General features: G+C 53.0%; 1 protein-coding gene across 1 annotated transcript in view; it reads left to right on the forward strand.

Moving 5' to 3' along the window:
* The window catches only part of Srp72 (signal recognition particle 72), a 254241-nt gene that overhangs the window by 157865 nt on the left and 77459 nt on the right, over nt 1–18917 (forward strand). Inside the window, exon 10 of the mRNA XM_045732804.2 lies at nt 12772–12947. Coding sequence (XP_045588760.1) covers nt 12772–12947 — 176 coding nt within the window. The remainder of the gene's footprint in view (nt 1–12771; nt 12948–18917) is intronic.

The raw sequence follows: 18917 nt of genomic DNA on the forward strand, positions 1-18917 counted from the left end.
GAAAGTAGTAGTAAAGCTGATGCAAAAAATTATAGACCAAAAGCTCTAATATTGTGCCTCATAAAAATCTTAGAAACAGTGTGTTTTGTGATCTTACTAAGAAGTAAGATCATGAATACAAACTATAGTACTGTATCATCCTTTGCCAATGACACTAGAATTTTCATGAGAGTAGACAATATTGAGGGTACCAATGGGTACCAAAGAGCCAGAGCTCAACCACCCCCCCCCCCCCCAGCACAAAAAAATATAGGTTATCTTGAGATGATTTCGGGGCTTTAGTGTCCCTGCGGCCCGGTCCTCGACCAGGCCTCCACCCCCAGGAAGCAGCCCGTGACAGCTGACTAACACCCAGGTACTTATTTTACTGCTAGGTAACAGGGGCATAGGGTGAAAGAAACTCTGCCCATTGTTTCTCGCCGGCGCCTGGGATCGAACCCAGGACCACAGGATCACAAGTCCAGTGTGCTGTCCGCTCGGTCGACCGGCTGTAGGTGAGTACAGCAAACCTACAATCTGATCTTAATCAAGTCTTTCAATGACCACAGAAAATAACATGATGTTTAATGACGATAAGTTCTAATTACTTCCACTGTGCTGTGGAAAAAACGAAAACATCAGAGCAGGAAACTCATAAAACACAGTCAAACCACACTATTGAAAGAAAAAGCAATGTAAAAGATTTAGGAGTAATCATTTCGAAAGACTTAACTTTTAAAGACAACAACAAAGTAACTGTCACAGTTGCAAGAAAAATGACAGGTTGAATAGGAACCTTCCTAACACGAGATGCCACATCAATGATACTTTTTAAGACATTAGTGCTCCCTAGAGTGGAATATTGTTGCACATTAACAGTCATATTCAAAGCTGCAGAAATTGCTGACCTGGAGAGCATGAAAAGTTCTTGTACTGCTAGAATACACTCAATAAAACATCTAAATTATTGGGATTGCCTAAAAATTTTAAATCTGTACTCCCTAGACTGCAGGCAGGAGAGATGCATAATAATTTACACTTGGAAAATATTAGGAGGACTGGTTCCAAATCTGCACACAGAAATATTACCACATGAGACCAGAAGGCATGGCAGGATATGCAGAACCACTGAAAAGCACAGGTGCAACAGGCACACTGAGAGCTCAATCAACTCAAAGGCCAAAGACTTCAACACAATTTCTCCCATACATACAGGGCATAACTGGCTGATCTCTCACAGTGTTCAAGAGAGAACTTGACAAGCACCTTTAATGGATTCATGATCACCAAGGCTGTGACTCGTGCATCAGGCTGCGAGCAGCCATATCGAATCAGCCTGATTGATTAGACCAGCAACCAGGAGGCCTGGTCAGATTTTCGGGGATGTTGATCCTTGAAATCAACAACATATAATCATCAGGTAGGCTCTCCACCCTGATGGCCTGTCCTCTCTGGGGCAAACTCCCAAACACACCAGAGAAAGTATTCCGAGAGTGCATGGGCAATGTTGAATGAGTGCCTAGAGAATGCAGCTCTAAACAGTTCAGAGTGCAGTTTATGCCAAGTCAACACAAAGGGTGCAACTTAAGAACAAACACTCGGACCAAATCACCAAAATTAGGAATGATTCACTAGCAAAATGACCCCCACAGGACTGAGGCCAGCACTTCTCTTGGAGAAGAAGGGAGACTTGCGATGCAACCTGTACTCGCACTTTCGTATAGTCAATATTGGCTTATTAAATACGTGCATATGTGACATATTTAACATACTAGTTTACCTTGAAAAGCTTCATAGAAAACACCGACCTTACCTAACCTTCTTAGTATGTTAAGATAAGTATCTTATTGCTTCTTATTTACAATTATTACTTAACCTATCAACGGTATAGGTTAAGTAATAATTGTAATTACGAAGCAATAAGATGCTTATCTTAACATACTAAGAAGGTTAGGTAAGGTCGGTGTTTTCTAAGAAGCTTTTCAAGGTAATCTAGTATGTTTAGTATGTCACATATGCACATACAGTGGAACCTCTATTAATGAGTGGCTCTATTAATGAGTTTTTCCAGTAACGAGCAAGCCACTCGCAGCAAATTTGTCTCTATTGACGAGCTCGCCTCTATTAACGAGTGAAACCACATGGCGCTTCCTAGCGTCTCGCGGGTTCTCGCAATTCTCGGACTCCTCCGACGCCAGTGTTGTTGTTGTATCTCACACGACAAGCATCCCTCTGGATTTATTTGCGCTTTTCTCTGGTTTTTTGTGGTTTTGTGACTGCAATTTGTAACGCACGATGTCGCCAAAGAAGCTGGTTGCTAAAGACAGTGTTGGCAAGGGGAAGAAAGCGACAATTACTGTGGAAGTGAAGAAGGAAATAATAGCAAAGCACGAGCGTGGTGTGCGTGTGGTTGATCTCGTCAGGGAATATGGCAGGACCTCATCAACGATTTGTACCATTCTGAAGAGGAAGGAACAATTTAAGACACTTGAGGTGGCTAAAGGAGTTACCAAGGTTAACAAGAAACGTCCAAAAGTCCTAGAAGAGGTTGAAAAGCTACTGCTAGTCTGGATGAATGAAAGGCAATTGCATGGCGATAGTGTCTCTGAAGCTCTTGTCTGTGCAAAGGCCAAGAAGTTGTATGTGGACCTTGTCAGGAAGACACCAGGTGCGTCGTCTGAAGAGGAGGAGATATTTAAGGCAAGCCGTGGATGGTTTGAGAAATTTAGGAAGAGAAGCGGTATCCACAGTGTTGTGCGACATGGGGAGGCTGCCAGCTCTGATAAAGCTGCTGCTGAGAAATTTGTACCAGAGTTCCAGGAATTTGTTGCTGAAAAGGAGTTCTTGCCCCAACAAGTTTTTAATTGTGACGAGACTGGCCTGTTTTGGAAGAAAATGACGAAGAGGACCTACATCACACAGGAGGAACAATCTTTGCCTGGCCACAAACCGATGAAGGATCGGCTTACTCTCGTCCTCTGCGCCAATGCAAGTGGCGATTGCAAGGTCAAGCCGCTGCTAGTCTACCACTCAGAAAATCCATGCGTGTTCAAGGCATGTAAAGTGTATAAGGCGCGACTGAATGTGATGTGAAGGTCCAATAAGAAATCCTGGGTCACGCGGATATTCTTCACTGAATGGATCAATGATGTTTTTGGCCCCTCAGTGAGGAAATATCTTGAAGAGAAACAGTTGCCACTCAAGGCCTTGCTTGTGCTTGATAATGCTCCTGCACATCCTCCACAGATGTGAGATGAATTGTATCCAGAAAATCAGTTCATCACCATCAAGTTCCTTCCTCCCAATACCACTCCACTCCTCCAACCTATGGACCAGAAAGTCATTGCAAACTTTAAGAAACTCTACATGAAGGCCTTGTTGGAGACGTGTGTTGATGTGACCGACAATACAGGGCTGACCCTCAAAGAATTCTGGAAGAACCACTTCAATATCCTGGGTGCCTTACGTTTGATCGATAAGGCCTGGGAAGGAGTGACAAGGAGGACCCTTAACTCTGCATGGCGTAACCTGTGGCCTGAGGGTGTCCCTGAGTGAGACTTTGAAGGTTTCGGTCCTGCACCTGTATCTGCACCTGTGGAAGACCCGGAAGTGCATCTAGTGGATGATATTGTTGCTCTGGGGCAAACTTTGGGTTTGGAGTTGGATGCTGCTGATGTGCAGGAGTTAGTGGAGGAGCACAGTGAGGAACTGACCACTGAGGAACTCCTGGAACTTCAGAAGGAGATTAATCAAGAGGAGGCACAAGAGTTCTCATCAGGGGAGGAGGAGGTACGGGAGGATGCTGCTGCCTCTTCAAGTGAGATCAGGGAAGTGTTAGGAATGTTTGAAAAGGTGACCGCATTCTTAGAAAAACATCACCCTGATCAAGCAGTGACAACCCGATGTGTGAACATGTTTAATGACAATTTGTTGTCTCGTTTTAGGGACATCCTAAAACAAAGACAAAAGCAATTGTCAATAGAAAAGTTCTTTCCAAAAGTAGAGAAACGAAGAGCCAGTGATAGTGAACCACAACCCGGTCCCAGTGGGGTGAAAATCCCAAGAAGAGAGAGCCCGCCTGACTCAGAGGTGGATTCTCCTTCCACACCATAACCCCTCTCCTCCTTCCCACCTCCCCATCGTCTCCCTCAAGCCAGCAATGACTCTTCATAAGGTAAAGTAAATGTTAAAACAGTACAACAAAACATTTATAATTACATGTGCAGTATTATATTGACATTAAAAAATGTCATATAAGTATGGATGTTTTTGGGAGTGGAACGGATTAAATTTATTTCCTTTATTTTAAATGGGGAAATTTGTTTCCAAAGACGAGTTTTCCAGGTAACGAGCTCGGTGCCAGAACGGATTAAACTCGTTAATAGAGGTTCCACTGTATTTAATAAGTCAACATTGACTGTAAGAAAGTGCGAGAACGGGTTGTGCAATGATGAATGACTTGGGAAGTCTGCTTTCCCACTGTGGGTGATTATAACAATCCCCCTGCTCCCTGTGCATCTTCAAGGGGGAGACCAAGTTTTAGCTCTGGTTTCCAGTCGACCAATAGAATGTGTATCACTGATCTGACTCAGTACAGGGAAGCTATCTCATCAACATAGCTTCTATGGGCCACCTAGAAGCTCCTCCCAGAAAAAACACTAAGCCAGTTTGACTATTTTGCACTTATGCATGTCACTTAAGATTAAAACATTCCTAAATATTGCTCGGAATGCCAGTAGTAGGCATCCATCAGTCATAGGAGACTATGGAGTTGTGCTCTGGTTGTTGGTCTGGAGTGGCCTCTCCAGGGCACAAAGCCAGGGTAGGTTGATATAGAGGAGAAGCTGTCACCCAAGCAGCAGGTCCCCCCCCCCCCTCTCCACAGTGCCGAAAGTCTCCAGTGGAAAGGCAAATGCCAATACGATTGGTTGATTGGCAACGAAATGAGGTTGTTCCCATTGCTAATACAGGAACGGAAAGACAAGTTTATCTACATCAAATGTCAAACCCATTGAGGATTTTATTGAAAGAGATGTAGCAGAAAAAAAAGCAGCAGTGGGGAAGCAAAATTTTTGTTTATCCAAAAAATAGGACCTTTAGCCTAGATGGATGACCGTAAGGTAAACAATTCAGTTAAGACAGTAAATAGGAAGTTACAATTCCTTTAATTGTCCATGAGTTAACCTTGTGTGGAAATATATAAGATTAGAGGATGGTTTATGATTTTTGAACTTAATAAATTAAAAATATGTAATTATAGCACCCAGTGATGTAATAAAATCTTCCTATAATTAATGGTAATATTGATATTAAATACTGCACTGCGCAAAGCACCCTAAGGCGCTCTGAGGGTTGTGTTTTTTTAATTAGGTCATATTTTATATTTTTTTTTAATGTTTTCATCACTCTTTTGTGATTTTAAATGAAAATGATTGAGTTTGGAAACATTTTGACATTAACATTAGCTGAACATTTGTAAAAACAACAAAAATATGTCCTTAACAACTGCACCATGAAATTTTTGCCAAAAAACAGGTGCGCAGTGCAGGGGTTAAAAGAAATTAAAATTAGAATTATACTGTACAGTATATGAAAACTTCCTATTTTAAAAGAAACAAAGTTATGTTCCAAGTAATTTGGCCACTTTTCATGGAACCTCAAAGTTTTGTCTATGAAATTCACTTTGACATTTTTGAAAAGGTAAAGATACTTCAGTAAAAACACAATATATACATACATTATCCAAAACATAATTGAAACAAATTTACATATGAAATTTCTGGGGGGAGCCCCATCGGCTCCCCGGAGCTATCCAGGCTGAATGGATATGTATAACTTTCTGGCATCAGTCAATGCATGGAGTTCTTGCCTACCGGGGACCACGAGCCAGAACCTGGCCCCCTCTAGAGAGGCACGAGGAGCAATGGCCTATAGAGACCCCCCTTATTATTGGGAGCATTCTATGTCTGCCATCGACCGGGACAGGCACCCAGAGAGGTAGGCGCCCCAAAACAAACCTCTATTCTGGTAAACTATTGCGACTGAAGACCGAACAGGTGGACAGAACTCCCCAAACGAAAATTAGCCCTCATGACATCATCATGTCGCCGCGCCGCCGTCTGCGCATCCCCCCCCCCCTTCTCCCTGGGAGGGGGAAGGGGGGAGCCCCAGACCCCACCATCGGCAACCCAACCATTAGTTCTCAGGCTGATTGGATCTGTTGCGGTCGTGCCTCTGGGTCCTGTTTGCAGTTGCAGTTCTGTTCCTGGTGGTGTGAGCTGTCCCTTCTGGTGGTGTGTGGGCCAGGAGTATTATTCCACGGTTCTCGGGCTGCATGCGCCTAGGGCTATCTTCCCTAGGTGCCCTGTAAGTACTGCCCTTGGGGCTTAGGGCTACCTTCCCTGGGTCGCCTTGGGGTCTGCCTCCGCTGTGCCATGTACTACTCGGTACTTGGCCGCCCTTGGAGTCAGCTGGGTTTTTTTCTTGCCCTTGTTTGTCTTTGGGTAGGGGGTAGTTTTCATCACTGGCAGGGGCGCGGGGTACTGCACAGCTCGTTTTCACCATTAACAGCGGCTGGCTCTGTTCCGCCCAGGTACGTTGTCCTCTTGCGGGGTTTTCTTTTGTTTTTGTTTTTTGCCTGGTGGGGGGGTCTGCCTGTTTAGTCCCCATCGCTGTTCTTGGGGTTTTGTCTCAATTTTGTTGTTTTTTGGTGGTACTCCCCGCTTGGCCCCCGTGAGTGTACACGTCCCGGGGGTTCAGCTATAGCAGTTTGTTGGTAGTTTTGGGTGCCGGTTCGCAGTACCCTGCCTGGGCTTCCCTTAGCGTGTTACCAAGGCTAAGGGCCCTGGAAAACCCCACGGGGGCTACGTGGTCCGATGGATGTGACCCCTGAGTCCCCCCCTCGCGTCCTATGAGTTTGAAGGTTGCTCTGTCCCCTTGTCTCAGGGGGACACTCACAGGTTTTGCCTCCGCCATGCTGCCTGTTGGGTCGGTGATTGTTTTGACCCAGAGTCGTGCGACGTGTGTTGTCTGTACGTTCTGCAGTTCACCCAGGCTACTGCGCCTGACATGCGGGTGAGGGCAGCTGAGGCGTTGCATGCTCGCTTTAGGTTGCTGCAACGCGCTAGGTTAGTCGCTGCCCCGGATGCCCCGAGACTGTCCCGTTTTGGTTATAGGGACCCGGACTTGGGGGTGGGAGTCGCTTCGGCTCTGGTTCCGTCTGCCCCTCCGAGTCCTTCCCCTTCTGTTGCTCGTTCAGCCCCCCCCCTGCTGCCGGCTCCTAAACGTCTGAGGGTTTCGGAGCCAGGGCTGGGTTTAGTTGGTTGTGAGACTCGGGTGGTCTCGGGGGAGTCCCCTTCTGGGGTGGTGGCGGAGGCATTCGAGCCTGGTCCTTCTGCCGAAGCTTCTGGGTCTGGCCAGTGGGCCCCCTTTGTTCCTGCTTTATCGGCTGCTCCCATCTTTTCTTTGGGGGTGGGGGCTCAGGAGGACGGCTCGGCCCCGGGCCCTCTGGGTGAGGTTCCTGGGGTTGGGGAGGGGTTGGCTTGGGGGGCTTGGGGGCCTTGGGCCCTGTTGGACCCCGCCTGGGTTTTTTTGCACTCTGAGCGGGGCTTGGTGTTACAAGGAGAGGGGTTCTCTTTCGCTCCCTCCGCGTATGAATTGGATTTGGTGTCCACCCCTCCCCGGGTTCGGTTCCGTCTTTCCAGAGGTTTCCCGCTTCCCGTGTTTCGTCTTCGGAGGTGCGGGAGGCCTTGGCGGCTTACCTCTTGCGTGGCCCGGATTATGCCTTCCTGATGGATCCTCGTTCCTTCGTGTACGGATCCCCTGGTTCGTGCTGGTTTCGTTATGAAGTTCCGGAGTCATCCTGGTTGGCAGACTGTCCTCTTTCTTTGTTGGAGGCTTGGCACACGTTCTGTCGGTCCCGCTCGCTTGAATGGCAAGAGGTTTCCTTGGCGTTGCAGGTTTTCCTGGGGGGCGCTTTCGAGCATCTGAATGCTTATTTGTTCGCCCCTGCCCTTCTGCGGAATGTTGGTGTCATGCAGCTTCACGTGCAGGTTCCTTCCCTCTCGGCTGCCTTGATTGCGGAGGATTTGCGGACTCGTGGCCTGCTTGCTTCGACTCTGCGTTTCTTTTCCCTCCTTGAGCTGTCCTTTGATTGACTCGAGTTGGATGTAGGAGCGCTTGGGGCCGCTGCTGGGTCTGGTGAGCTGCCCTCAGCTGTGCGGGCATCGTCTGCTTTGTTGAAGCTCTTCGCGCCCATCCTGCCTGATGCAGTTTCGCGGTTCTATGCGTCTCGCCTCGCGTGTCGTCAGGCGGTGCTGGCTTCCTCCTTGGAGTCCGCCTAGGCCCTGGCTCTTCGCTTGTCCTTGCCCTTTTGTCCGTTGCTGTTTGCGGAGTCTGCTGTGGGGCAGTATCTGCAGGCGGCCTTGGTCAGTTGTCGGCCTATGTCGGAGTTGTTGTTGCTTCGGGGGCTCGTGGGAGGCCTTCCCGGAAGGGTCGTTCCAGGGCTTGGGGGTCTTTTCGTTGGGGTAGGCCTTTGGTGCCAGATTCTGGGCTGGCGGCGCCTTCGGTTCTGGCTGTTGCTGGACGGAGTGGGCTCTGTTCTGTTCGCCACCTCGGTTCTCGCAAGGCGCGTCGGCCCTTTTGCGGTTTGTCCCATTGATGGGGCGATGGGGGAGAGGCTCGCCCGGTTTGCCCACGCCTGGTTCCATGATTCCTGGGCTTTTCGGGTCGTTTCGTGCGGCCTGTGGTGGCCGCACGAAACGTACGTACTCGGTGGCTCTTCCTCCCTCGGGGGGTTCGGGGCTGGCGGGGCAGGCCTCTTCTCCTGCGCTCTGTCGGGTCATCTCAGAGTGGGTTCGCTTGGGCGTGGTCGAAATGACATTGTCCCTCAGGTGGGTTTCCCGCCTGTTTCTGGTCCCGAAACGGGACTGCGCAGACCTCCGGTTCATTCTGGACTTGTCCCGTCTGAACCCGTGGGTGTTGTGCCCCTCCTTTTGGATGACTACGCTGTCCCAGGTCCGTCTTCTTTTGGAGAGGGGCACTTGGATGGTGTCCCTGGATCTCAAGGACACGTATTGGCACGTCCCGGTTCATCCGGGGTTCAGGGACTGGCTCGATTTTGTTGTGGGGCTTCAAGGTTACCGCTTTCGTTGTCTTCCCTTCGGGTTGAATCTGGCGCCACGCGTTTTCACACGCCTCACTCGGGTCGTGGTGGCCCGCCTGCATCTGCTAGGTGTTCAGGTGCTGGCCTATCTCAACGACTGGCTGGTTTGGGCTCCCAGCCAGTCCACTTGTCTGCTCGCCAGGGATTTGGTTCTTTCCCAGCTCGCCAGGTTCGGGTTCTTGGTGAACTGGAGGAAGTCCCATCTGGTTCCCTCTCAGGTTCGGTCTTGGCTGGGTCTGGTTTGGGACGCTCGCGCTGCTTCCTTGTCTCTTCCTCCAGCGGCTCTCATGCGCCTGCGGTCCCGCCTTCGTCCGTTTCTGAGGGGTTCCCGGGTCACGAGGCGGTTGCTCGAGAGTTTGTGCCGGAGCCTGAACTTTGCCATGATGGTCTACCCGCCGGGTCGGATGTGGCTTCGTCGGCTGTTCTGGTTCCTTCGGGGCCGGCCCTTCCGCCTCTCTCGCAATCGTTGGGTTCGACCTCTGGGGGCTTTGCATCGGTTGCTGCGTCGTCAGCTTCCTCTTCAGGTTTTTCGGGGTTCAGTGCCTTGGCGCCTTCCCGTGCCCTCGCTCGATGTGTACACGGACGCGTCGTCTCTTGGCTGGGGTTTTGTGACCAGTGCTCACCAGGCCGGCCAGGGGCGGTTGGTTCCGTCCTTCCGTCGGGCTCACAGCACGGTGCGAGAGTTCAGTGCCTTGGCGCCTTCCCGTGCCCTCGCTCGATGTGTACACGGACGCGTCGTCTCTTGGCTGGGGTTTTGTGACCAGTGCTCACCAGGCCGGCCAGGGGCGGTGGGTTCCGTCCTTCCGTCGGGCTCACAGCACGGTGCGAGAGTTCGCGGCGGTGTGGATGTCGCTCCGGAGGATTCGAGTTGCTTGCGGATCGATGATCCGGCTCCATTCGGACTTCTCCCCGGTGGTTCATTGTTTGAACCGCGGGGGTTCGATGCGGTCCTTGGCTCTTTGGGGCTGGTCGCTTCGAGTGACTCACCTGCTGAGTTCTCGGGGTTTGGCTCTCCTGGCAGTTCATGTCCGGGGGGGTGTCCAACGTCCTGGCGGACGGCCTGTCTCGGTTCCGTCCCCTGTCCTCGGAGTGGATGGTTGATGCTGACTCCTTCCGTTGGCTGTGCCGATGTTCGGGACTCCGGACGTGGATCTCTTCGCGTCGACGGAGTCGAGGCGTCTTCCGGTTAACGTGGCGCCCTTTCCCGACTGCGAGGCCGTCGGGGTCGACGCCTTCAGGCTGGACTGGGCGAGGTGGTGTTACCTGTACCTCTTTCCCCCGGTTCCGCTGTTGCTCCAGGTCCTGACTCGCTTGGAGGCTTACCAAGGTCGTGTTGAACTTCTGGCTCCCTGGTGGCCGGCCCAGCCTTGGTTTCAGGCGCTGCTTGCTCGGTGTCTGTACCCGAGGGTCTTCCCGCGGCTCCGCCTCTTTCAGCAGATCGGTCCAGCCCTGTACGAGGCTGGTTCCATCTTCTCCTCGAGTCTTCACGTCTGGTGTTTTTGACTCGGGTTTATCATTCGTTGTATGGTGCGCAAGTGGCTTCGTTGTTGGTCTCCCACCTGCGTGCTTCGTCTCAGCGGTAGTATGAGGTTTCCTGGCGGTCGTTCCGGTTTTTCCTATCACTGCGTCGGTGTTTTTCGGTCTCTGATAGGTTTGTTCTGTCATTTCTCTCTTGGTTGTTTCAGGACCGTCATCTTATGCCGAATACTGTCGCTTCGTATCGTGCGGCGTTGGCGGAGCCGCTTCAGCTTGCTTTCGGGGTTGATGTTACTTCCGCCCCGTTTCGCAAGTTATCTCGTGCGTTGTTTCACCTCCGGCCTGCTCATGAGCCGCCAGAGCTGTCTTGGTCTTTAGACCGCGTGCTCTCGTTTCTCTCTCTGCCCCGGTTTGTTGTGGCCCCTTTTGTTCGGGATTGTTTTTCCAAGGCTCTTTTTTCCTGTTGGCATTGGCCTCGGGGGGTCATTTTGTTCGTTTGCAGCTGTCTCCCTCTTTTCTGGCGAAGAATGAGACGGCTGCGTTCCGGAGGGGGCCGTGGGTTGTTGATGCTTGGTTGGTCAGGCCGGGGGTGCATCATGTGTTGTGTCTGGTTGCAGCTCTCCGCTGTTATTTGCGCCCCACGGCTTCTGTTGCCGGGGATGCGCTCTGGGTTGATCCGGTTTCCCTTCTTCCCTGTTCCTGGGCTCGTGTCTCTCAGCTTGTCCGCAGGGTTATTAAGTGTAGCCAGCCTGCGTTTTTTTCCCCGGGCCCACGACGTTCGTAAATCTGCTGCTTTGGCGGCTGTCTTTGGCAACATGTCTTGGGTGGACATTCGGGCCCGGGGTTTTTGGAGATCGAACAGGGTCCTGGCCGCTCGCTACCTGGTGAATGTTCCTGGGCCTCGTCGGGCCTGCATTGCTTTGGGTCGGCGGTTGCAGCCAGTTGTCTCGCCTTCGCGTTGAAGAGTGAGGATGGCCCGCCGCCCGGGTAAGTCCCTGTTTTTTCCTTATCTTTGAGTAGTTAGCTCCGGGGAGCCGATGGGGCTCCCCCCCAGAAAACCAGCGTTGAATGTAATGAAACGCCATTTTGTGGGTGAGTCCCAGAGGCTCCCCGGCATCCCTCCGGTCGGCGTGGTTTTTCGCGTTTTTGACGTCCAGCCTAAGAACTAATGGTTGGGTCGCCGACAGGGGTCTGGGGCTCTCCCCATCCCCCTCCCGGGGCGGGGGGGGGGAGGGGGGTTGCGCGGACGGCAGCGCGGCGACATGATGATGTCATGAGGGATAATTTTCGTTTGGGGGAGTTCTGTCCACCTGTTCGGTCTTCGGTCGCAATAGTTTACTGTTCGGGAGAGATACATAATAATCTACACGTGGAAAATAATTGAGGGGCTGGTCCCAAACCTGCACACAGAAATAACATCACATGAGACCAGAAGACATGGTAGGATGTGCAGAATACCCCTGTTGAAAAGCAGAGGTGCAACAGGTACTCTGAGAGAGAACTCTATCAACATCAGAGGTCCGAGACTGTTCAACACTCTTCCACTACACATAAGGGGCATAACTGGCCGACCCCTCACAATGTTCAAGAGAGAACTGGATAAGCACCTCCAAAGGATACCTGATCAACCAGGCTGTGATTCATACGTCAGGCTGTGAGCAGCCGCGTCTAACAGCCTGGTTGATCAGTCCAGCAACCAGGCGGCCTGGTCGACGACCGGGCCACGGGGACGCTAAGCCCCGGAAGCACCTCAAGGTAACCTCAAGGTAACCAAGGTACCAGAATAGGGGTTTGTTTTGAGGTGCCTACCTTTCTGGGTGCCTGTCCCGGTCGATGGCAGACATAGAATGCTCCCAATCATAAGGGGAGTTTCTATAGGCCATTGCTCCTCGTGCCTCTAGAGGGGGGCCAGGTTCTGGCTCGTGGTCCCCGGTAGGCAAGAACTCCATGCATTGACTGATGCCAGAAAGTTATACATATCCATTCAGCCTGCATAGCTCCGGGGAGCCTCCGGGACTCACCCAGAAAATGGCATTTCATTTCCTTCAACGCTGTTTTTTTTATTTCTAATGTGTTTAGTATGTATTACATTTTGACTTAATTGAGAATGATTAAACATACTCTGAATGCTGACTTTCTACTGATGCACACAGTATGATTTGAGTGCGGCGAAGACGTTGGCACGAGAGCTTCCTCCAATTAGTGGCATCGTAGGGAACGTGGATGTTGACACACTCGAGGCATCACTAGGTCATCGCTACTTCAAGAAGATCCAGCAGTCACGAGGAGAGGGCTCGCCTTCATCGCCAGCCTCGCCCAAATCTGCTACGTTAGTTTATCTTTCATGTTTAACCCTTCAACAGCGCAAATTGTAATACTGTAGATGTTAGCTAATCCGGACTATATGGGAAGAACTCTTTGCCGGATGAGCCCATTTTCTTGATTAACTAACTTTTCACCATGGAAGTTCAAAAGTGAACATTTCCAAAAAAATTTGTATCACAAATAACGTAATATGAATTTCCACACTAATTAGTGTTTGGGGCCTGGGTGGGTGGTTAGCTGACTGGCCAGTAGGGGGCAGGGTAAGTGGGCAGGCAAGCAGGTGGGTGGGTGTGCAGGCTGGGATAGGTGAGTTCAGGCAGGCGGGTGGGTGGGCAGGCAGGCAGATGGGTGGGTGGGCAGGTAGGGGATAGGTGAGTTCAGGCAGGCAGGTTATGGATGGGTGGATGGCAGGAAGATGGGCTTGGTGGGTGAACAGGTGGGTGGGCGAGCAGGCAGGCAGGTGGGTGGGTGGGCGAGCAGGCAGGTGGGTGGGTGGGCGAGCATGCAGGTGGGTGGGTGGGCGAGCAGGCAGGTGGGTGGGTGGGCGAGCAGGCAGGTGGGTGGGTGGGCGAGCAGGCAGGTGGGTGGGTGGGCGAGCAGGCAGGTGGGTGGGTGGGCGAGCAGGCAGGTGGGTGGGTGGGCGAGCAGGCAGGTGGGTGGGTGGGCGAGCAGGCAGGTGGGTGGGTGGGCGAGCAGGCAGGTGGGTGGGTGGGAGAGCAGGCAGGTGGGTAGGGGGAGAGTACGCAGGTAGGTGGGCGGGAGAGCAGGCAGGTGGGTGGGTGGGTGAACAGGCGAGTTGGTGAGCAGACAGGTGGGTGGGTGAGCAGGCAGGTGGGTGGGTGAACAGGTGGGTGGGTGAGCAGGCAGGTGGGTGGGTGATCAGGCAAGTGGGTGGGTGGGCAGGGAAGTGGGTGAACAGGTGGGTGGGGTGGGCAAGACAACCCTTGGGGCAAAATTTAACACTGGACAGATAGAGATCACACACGTCTCCTTCCTATCCACCTTCCCCTCACCCCCCCCCCCCCCCTCCTTCCTGACTGCCTGCCTCCCTCCCTTCCTGACTGATTTTCTCCCTCACTCCCTTCCTGACTGATTTTCTCCCTCACTCCCTTCCTGACTGATTTTCTCCCTCACTCCCTTCCTGACTGATTTTCTCCCTCCCTCCCTTCCTGGTGGTGGTGTACAATGAGTGTAGGCCAGGAGTTTCACTTCTTTATCTCTCAGGGATAAAGGTTCACATTTTACATTCGGTGGGAAGTCAAGTCAACCCTTGGTTTTGAAGAGATTTTTAGGCTTCAAACAATATCAGTATACGCTGATCCGGTCATATATCTGCTAGTCCGGCTTCTATGGACATTTTGGCCAAATAGGGAGATAACGTTATCCGGTCACGATTTTTGCCAGATTAGGGTGTTTTCCGGATTGGTGTGTCCTGGATTAGAGAGCTTCTACAGTATATAAAGTTTTGGTCTAACTGCATGCACAGTGCACATCATATACATACATTTCTGGGGGGAAGCCCTTTCGCCACCCCGGAGCTTACTAGGCTGATGTGGTAATGTCAAACTTTGGCATCAGTCATGTGTATGAAGTTCTGTGGGCCTACCGGGGACCACGAGCCAGAACCTGGCCCCCCCTCAAAAGAGGCAAGGGGAGCAATAGCCTTTAATTATCCCCGTGTGGTTGGAAGCATTCTATGTCTGCCATCGACCGGGTTAGGCACCAAGAAAGGTAAGCATCCCAAAACAAATCCCTATTCAGGTGAAAATATTGCTACCACAAGCCGAACAAGTGGATGGAACTCCCCTAAAAGAAACAAGCAAACGATCATGACGTCACACGTCGCCGTCTGCGCAGCTCCCCCCTCCCCGGGAGGGGGGAAGGGGGGTAGCCCCAGACCCTTCACACCGGCTATCCACCCCCAGTTTTCAGACTGATGCTAGAGGCAGAGGTCATGTGCTTGGCTCCAGAGTTTTTCACTGCTATACTGTGCGTGTGCGCCTAGGGTTATCTTCCCTAGGTGCCCTGTAAGTACTGCCCTTGGGGCTTGGGGCCACCTTCCACTAGTTCCTCGGTGCCTGCCTCTGCTAGGCCGTCTGCCTGCTCGGTTTTTCTGCTGCCCTTTGGGTGCTTGGGGGTTTTGTCTTCCTTGTTTACCTTAGGGTAAGAGGCAGTTTGCACTGGTGGGGCATAAGGTACTGCGCAGCTTGTTGTCACCAATCACGGCGGCCGGCTCTGTTCCTTGGGGTGCGTTGTCCTCTTGCGGGGTTTTGTTTTTCTTTTTGTTTTGTGCCTTGTAAGGGGTCTGCCTTGCTTTTCCCTTATTGGGCCTGACCTGTGCACGGTTATTTCGGTGGTGCCTCCTGCTAGGTCCCCGTGAATGAACCTCCCTGGGTTTCAGCTTTTAGATTGTTGTTTGGTAGTTTTGGGCACCGGTTAGCAGTACCCTACCCTGTTGGGAGCCGGTCGGCCGAGCGGACAGCATGCTGGACTTGTGATCCTGTGGTCTCGGGTTCTATCCCGGGCGCTAGCGAGGAACAATGGGCAGAGTTTCTTTCACCCTATGCCCCTGTTACCTAGCAGTAAAATAGGTACCTGGGTGTTAGTCTGCTGTCACGGGCTGCTTCCTGGGGGTGGAGGCCTGGTCGAGGACCGGGCCGCGGGGACACTAAAGCCCCGAAATCACCTCAAGATAACCTCAAGATAACCCTACCTGGGCTTACCTGGCCGCAAGTCCTCTTCTCAGCACTCAGGACCCTGGGAATCCCCAAGGGGGCACGTGGGTCTGATGGATGTGTCCCCGGAGCCCCTCCTCGCTTTATGCGAGTTTGAGGGGTTGCTCGGTCCCCTTGACTCAGGGTGACCCTCACGGTTTTTGCCTCCGTCACGCTGCCTGTTGGGTCGGTGACACTTTCGACTCTGAGTTCTGTGAGTACTGCTGCTTGCTAAAGACTCAATTTACCCAGTCCAATGAGGATCTTTTGCGGGTACAGGGAGCGCAGGCGTTACATGCTCGTTTTAGGTTATTGCAACACACTAGGTTGGTTGCTCACCCGGATGCCCCGAGGCTGCCCCGTTTTGCTTATAGAGACTCGGACTTGGGGGTGGGGGTCACTTCGACCTTGGTTCAGTCCGTGCCCCCTCATCCTTTCCCTTCTGTGGTTCGTTCTGGTCTCCCGCCCCTCCCCCCCCTGCTTTTGGCTCCGAAACCTCCAAGGGTTTCAGAGTTGGGGCAGGGTTTAGATGGTCTTGAGTCTCGGGCGGTCGAGGGGGATGCCCCTACCGGTGTGGCGACGGAGGCCTTCGAGTCCGATCTCCCAGCCGAAGCCTGTGGGACTGACCAGTGGGCCTCCTTCTGTTTGGCTTACTAGGCTGCGCCGGCCTTTTCTTTAGGGGCCAATGCTCCAGGGGATGACTCGGCCCCGGGTCCCGAGGATTGGGATCCTGGGGCTGGGGAGGGACTGACTTGGGGGCCTTAGGTCCCACTGGATCCCGCCTGGGTTTTTCTACCCTCGGAGCGAGGCTTATTGTTACAAGGTGTGGGGGTTCTCTTTTTTTTCCCCTCCTCGTACGACTTGGATTTGGCGTCTATCTCTTCCTGGGTTCGGTGCTGTGTCCCCTGGGGCTGCATCGGTTCCGTCTTTCTGGAGGTTTTTGGCTTCCCGCATCCAACCATCTGCGGTGCGGGCGGCCCTTGCAGCTTACCTCCTGCATGACCCAGATTACGCCTTGGTGATGGATACGTCGTTTTTCAGGTTTGGGACTTCGTTCTCTTTCTGGGTCCGTTACGAGGTTCCGGAGTCGTCCTGGCTGGGCGGACTGTCCCATTTTTGCCCAGGAGGCCTGGCATTCTTTCTGTCGTTCCTGCATGCTTGAGTGGTGTGAGGTGTCTCCGGTGGTTCAGGTTTTTCTGTGGGGCGACCTTGAGCACCTCAATGAGTGCTTGTTTGCTCCTGCCCTTCCCCGGGCAGATTCCCTCCCTTTCAGCTGCGCAGGTGGCCGAGAATTTGCGTGCCAGAGGCCTCTTGGCTTCGGCCTTGCGCTTCTTTTCTCTCCTGGAGCTGTCTTCGGAATGGCTTGGGGAGGACGTGGGGTCGCTAGGGGCCATTCCACGATCCGGTGCCATGATGCTTGGCTGCTTGCGGGTCGGCAGCCTTGTTGAAGCTGTTTGCGCCAATCTTACGGGATGCAGTTGCCCAGTTTCACACTTCCCGGCTCGCGTGTCAACAGGCGGTGCTTGCCTCATCTCTGGAATCGGCCTGAGCCCTGGCTCTTAGGTTGTCTTCGCCCTTTTGTCCACGGCTTTTTGCTCCTGCAGCTGTGGCGCAATATATTCAGGATGCGTCGGCTAGTTGCTGTCCGATGTCGGACTTGCTGGTTCTCCGGGGGGTCCTGGGGGGTGCCTTCCCGGAGGGGTCGTGCCATGGCTCGGGGTTCCTCTCATTGTGGTAAGCGACTGGTGCCAGATTCGGGCTTGGCTCCGCCTTCGGACACACCTTCGGCTTGTCGGCGCGGTGTTCGCGCTGTTCGGTTTTCTAGGGCCTCATAAGGGGCGCCAGCCTTTTCGCGGTTCGCCCCATTGACGAAGAGATGGGGGGGAATGCTGCATTGTTCGCTCACGCCTTGTCCCGCGTTTTGTGGCCGTTTCGGGTCGTTTCTTTCGGCCTGCGGTGGCATTGGGTGATCCCTCCTCCTTCGGGGGGTTCGGGGCTGGTGGGGCAGGCCTCTTCCCCTGCGCTACGTCGAGTCGTCTTGGTGTGGGTTTGCTTGGGCATCATTGAAACGACGTCGTCCCTCGGATGGGTTTCCCGTCTGTTTCCAGTGCTGAAACTGGACTGTGCAGACCTGCGGTTCATTCTGGACTTGTCCCGTCTGAACCCTTGGGTTCATTGCCCATTCTTTCGGATGACTACGCTGTCCCAGGTTCCGCTCCTGTTGGAGCTGGTTTCTTGGATGGTGTCCCTGGACCTTCGGGACGGTTATTGGCACGTCCCATTTCATCTGGGGCTCAGGGACTGGCTCGGTTTTGTTGTGGGGCGTCAAGGTTACCGCTTTCGTTCTCTCCCGTTTGGGTTGAATCTGGCACCTCGTGAGTTCACACGCCTTACGTGGGTCATCATGGCCCGTCTGCATCTCTTAGGTGTTCGGGTGTTGGCCTACCTCGACAACTGGCTGGTTTGAGCTCCCAGCTGGTCCAATTGTCAGCTAGCCAGGGATTTGGTTCTTTCCCAGCTCGCAGGGTTCGGGTTCTTGGTGAACTGGAGGAAGTTCCATCTGGTGCCCTCCCAGGTTCGGTCGTGGCTGGGTCTTGTATGGGACTCTCGGACCGCTTCCTTATCTCTTCCTCTGGAGTCTCTCCTCCGGCTGCAATTCCGCTTACATCTGTTTCTGGGGGCTCCCGGGTCACCCGACGGTTGCTCAAGGGCTTGTGCAGGAGCCTGAACTTCGCGGTGATGGTCTACCCGACGGGTTGGGTTTGGTTTCGTCGGCTGTTCTGGTTCCTACGGGGACGTCCCTTCCACCTCTCTCGCAACCGTTGGGTTTGACCCCTAGGGGCTTTGCGTCGGCTGCTGTGTCGCCGGCTTCCTCTAAGGGTTTTTCGGGGTTCAGTGCCTTGGTGCCTGCCTGAGCCCTCGCTCGATGTGTTCACGGACGCGTCGTCTCCTCAGCTGGGGTTTTGTGACCAGTGCTCACCAAGCTGGCCAGGGGCGGTAGGGTCCATCCTTCCATCAAGCCGACAGCACGGTGCGGGAGCTCGCGGCGGTGTGGTTTGCGGTTCGGAGGGTTTGGGTTGCCTGCGGATCAACGATCCGGCTACATTCGGACTGCTCCCCAGTGGTTCGATGCGGTCCTTAGCTCTTTGGCGCTGGTCGCTTCAGATGACTTGTCTGCCGAGTTCTCGGGGTTTGGCTCTCCTGGCAGTTCATGTATGGGGAGTGTCCAACGTCTTGGCCGACGGCCTGTCTTGTTTCGT

This window comes from Procambarus clarkii, chromosome 54 (assembly GCF_040958095.1).
Source record: "Procambarus clarkii isolate CNS0578487 chromosome 54, FALCON_Pclarkii_2.0, whole genome shotgun sequence".
In the NCBI taxonomy this organism is placed as follows: domain Eukaryota; kingdom Metazoa; phylum Arthropoda; class Malacostraca; order Decapoda; family Cambaridae; genus Procambarus; species Procambarus clarkii.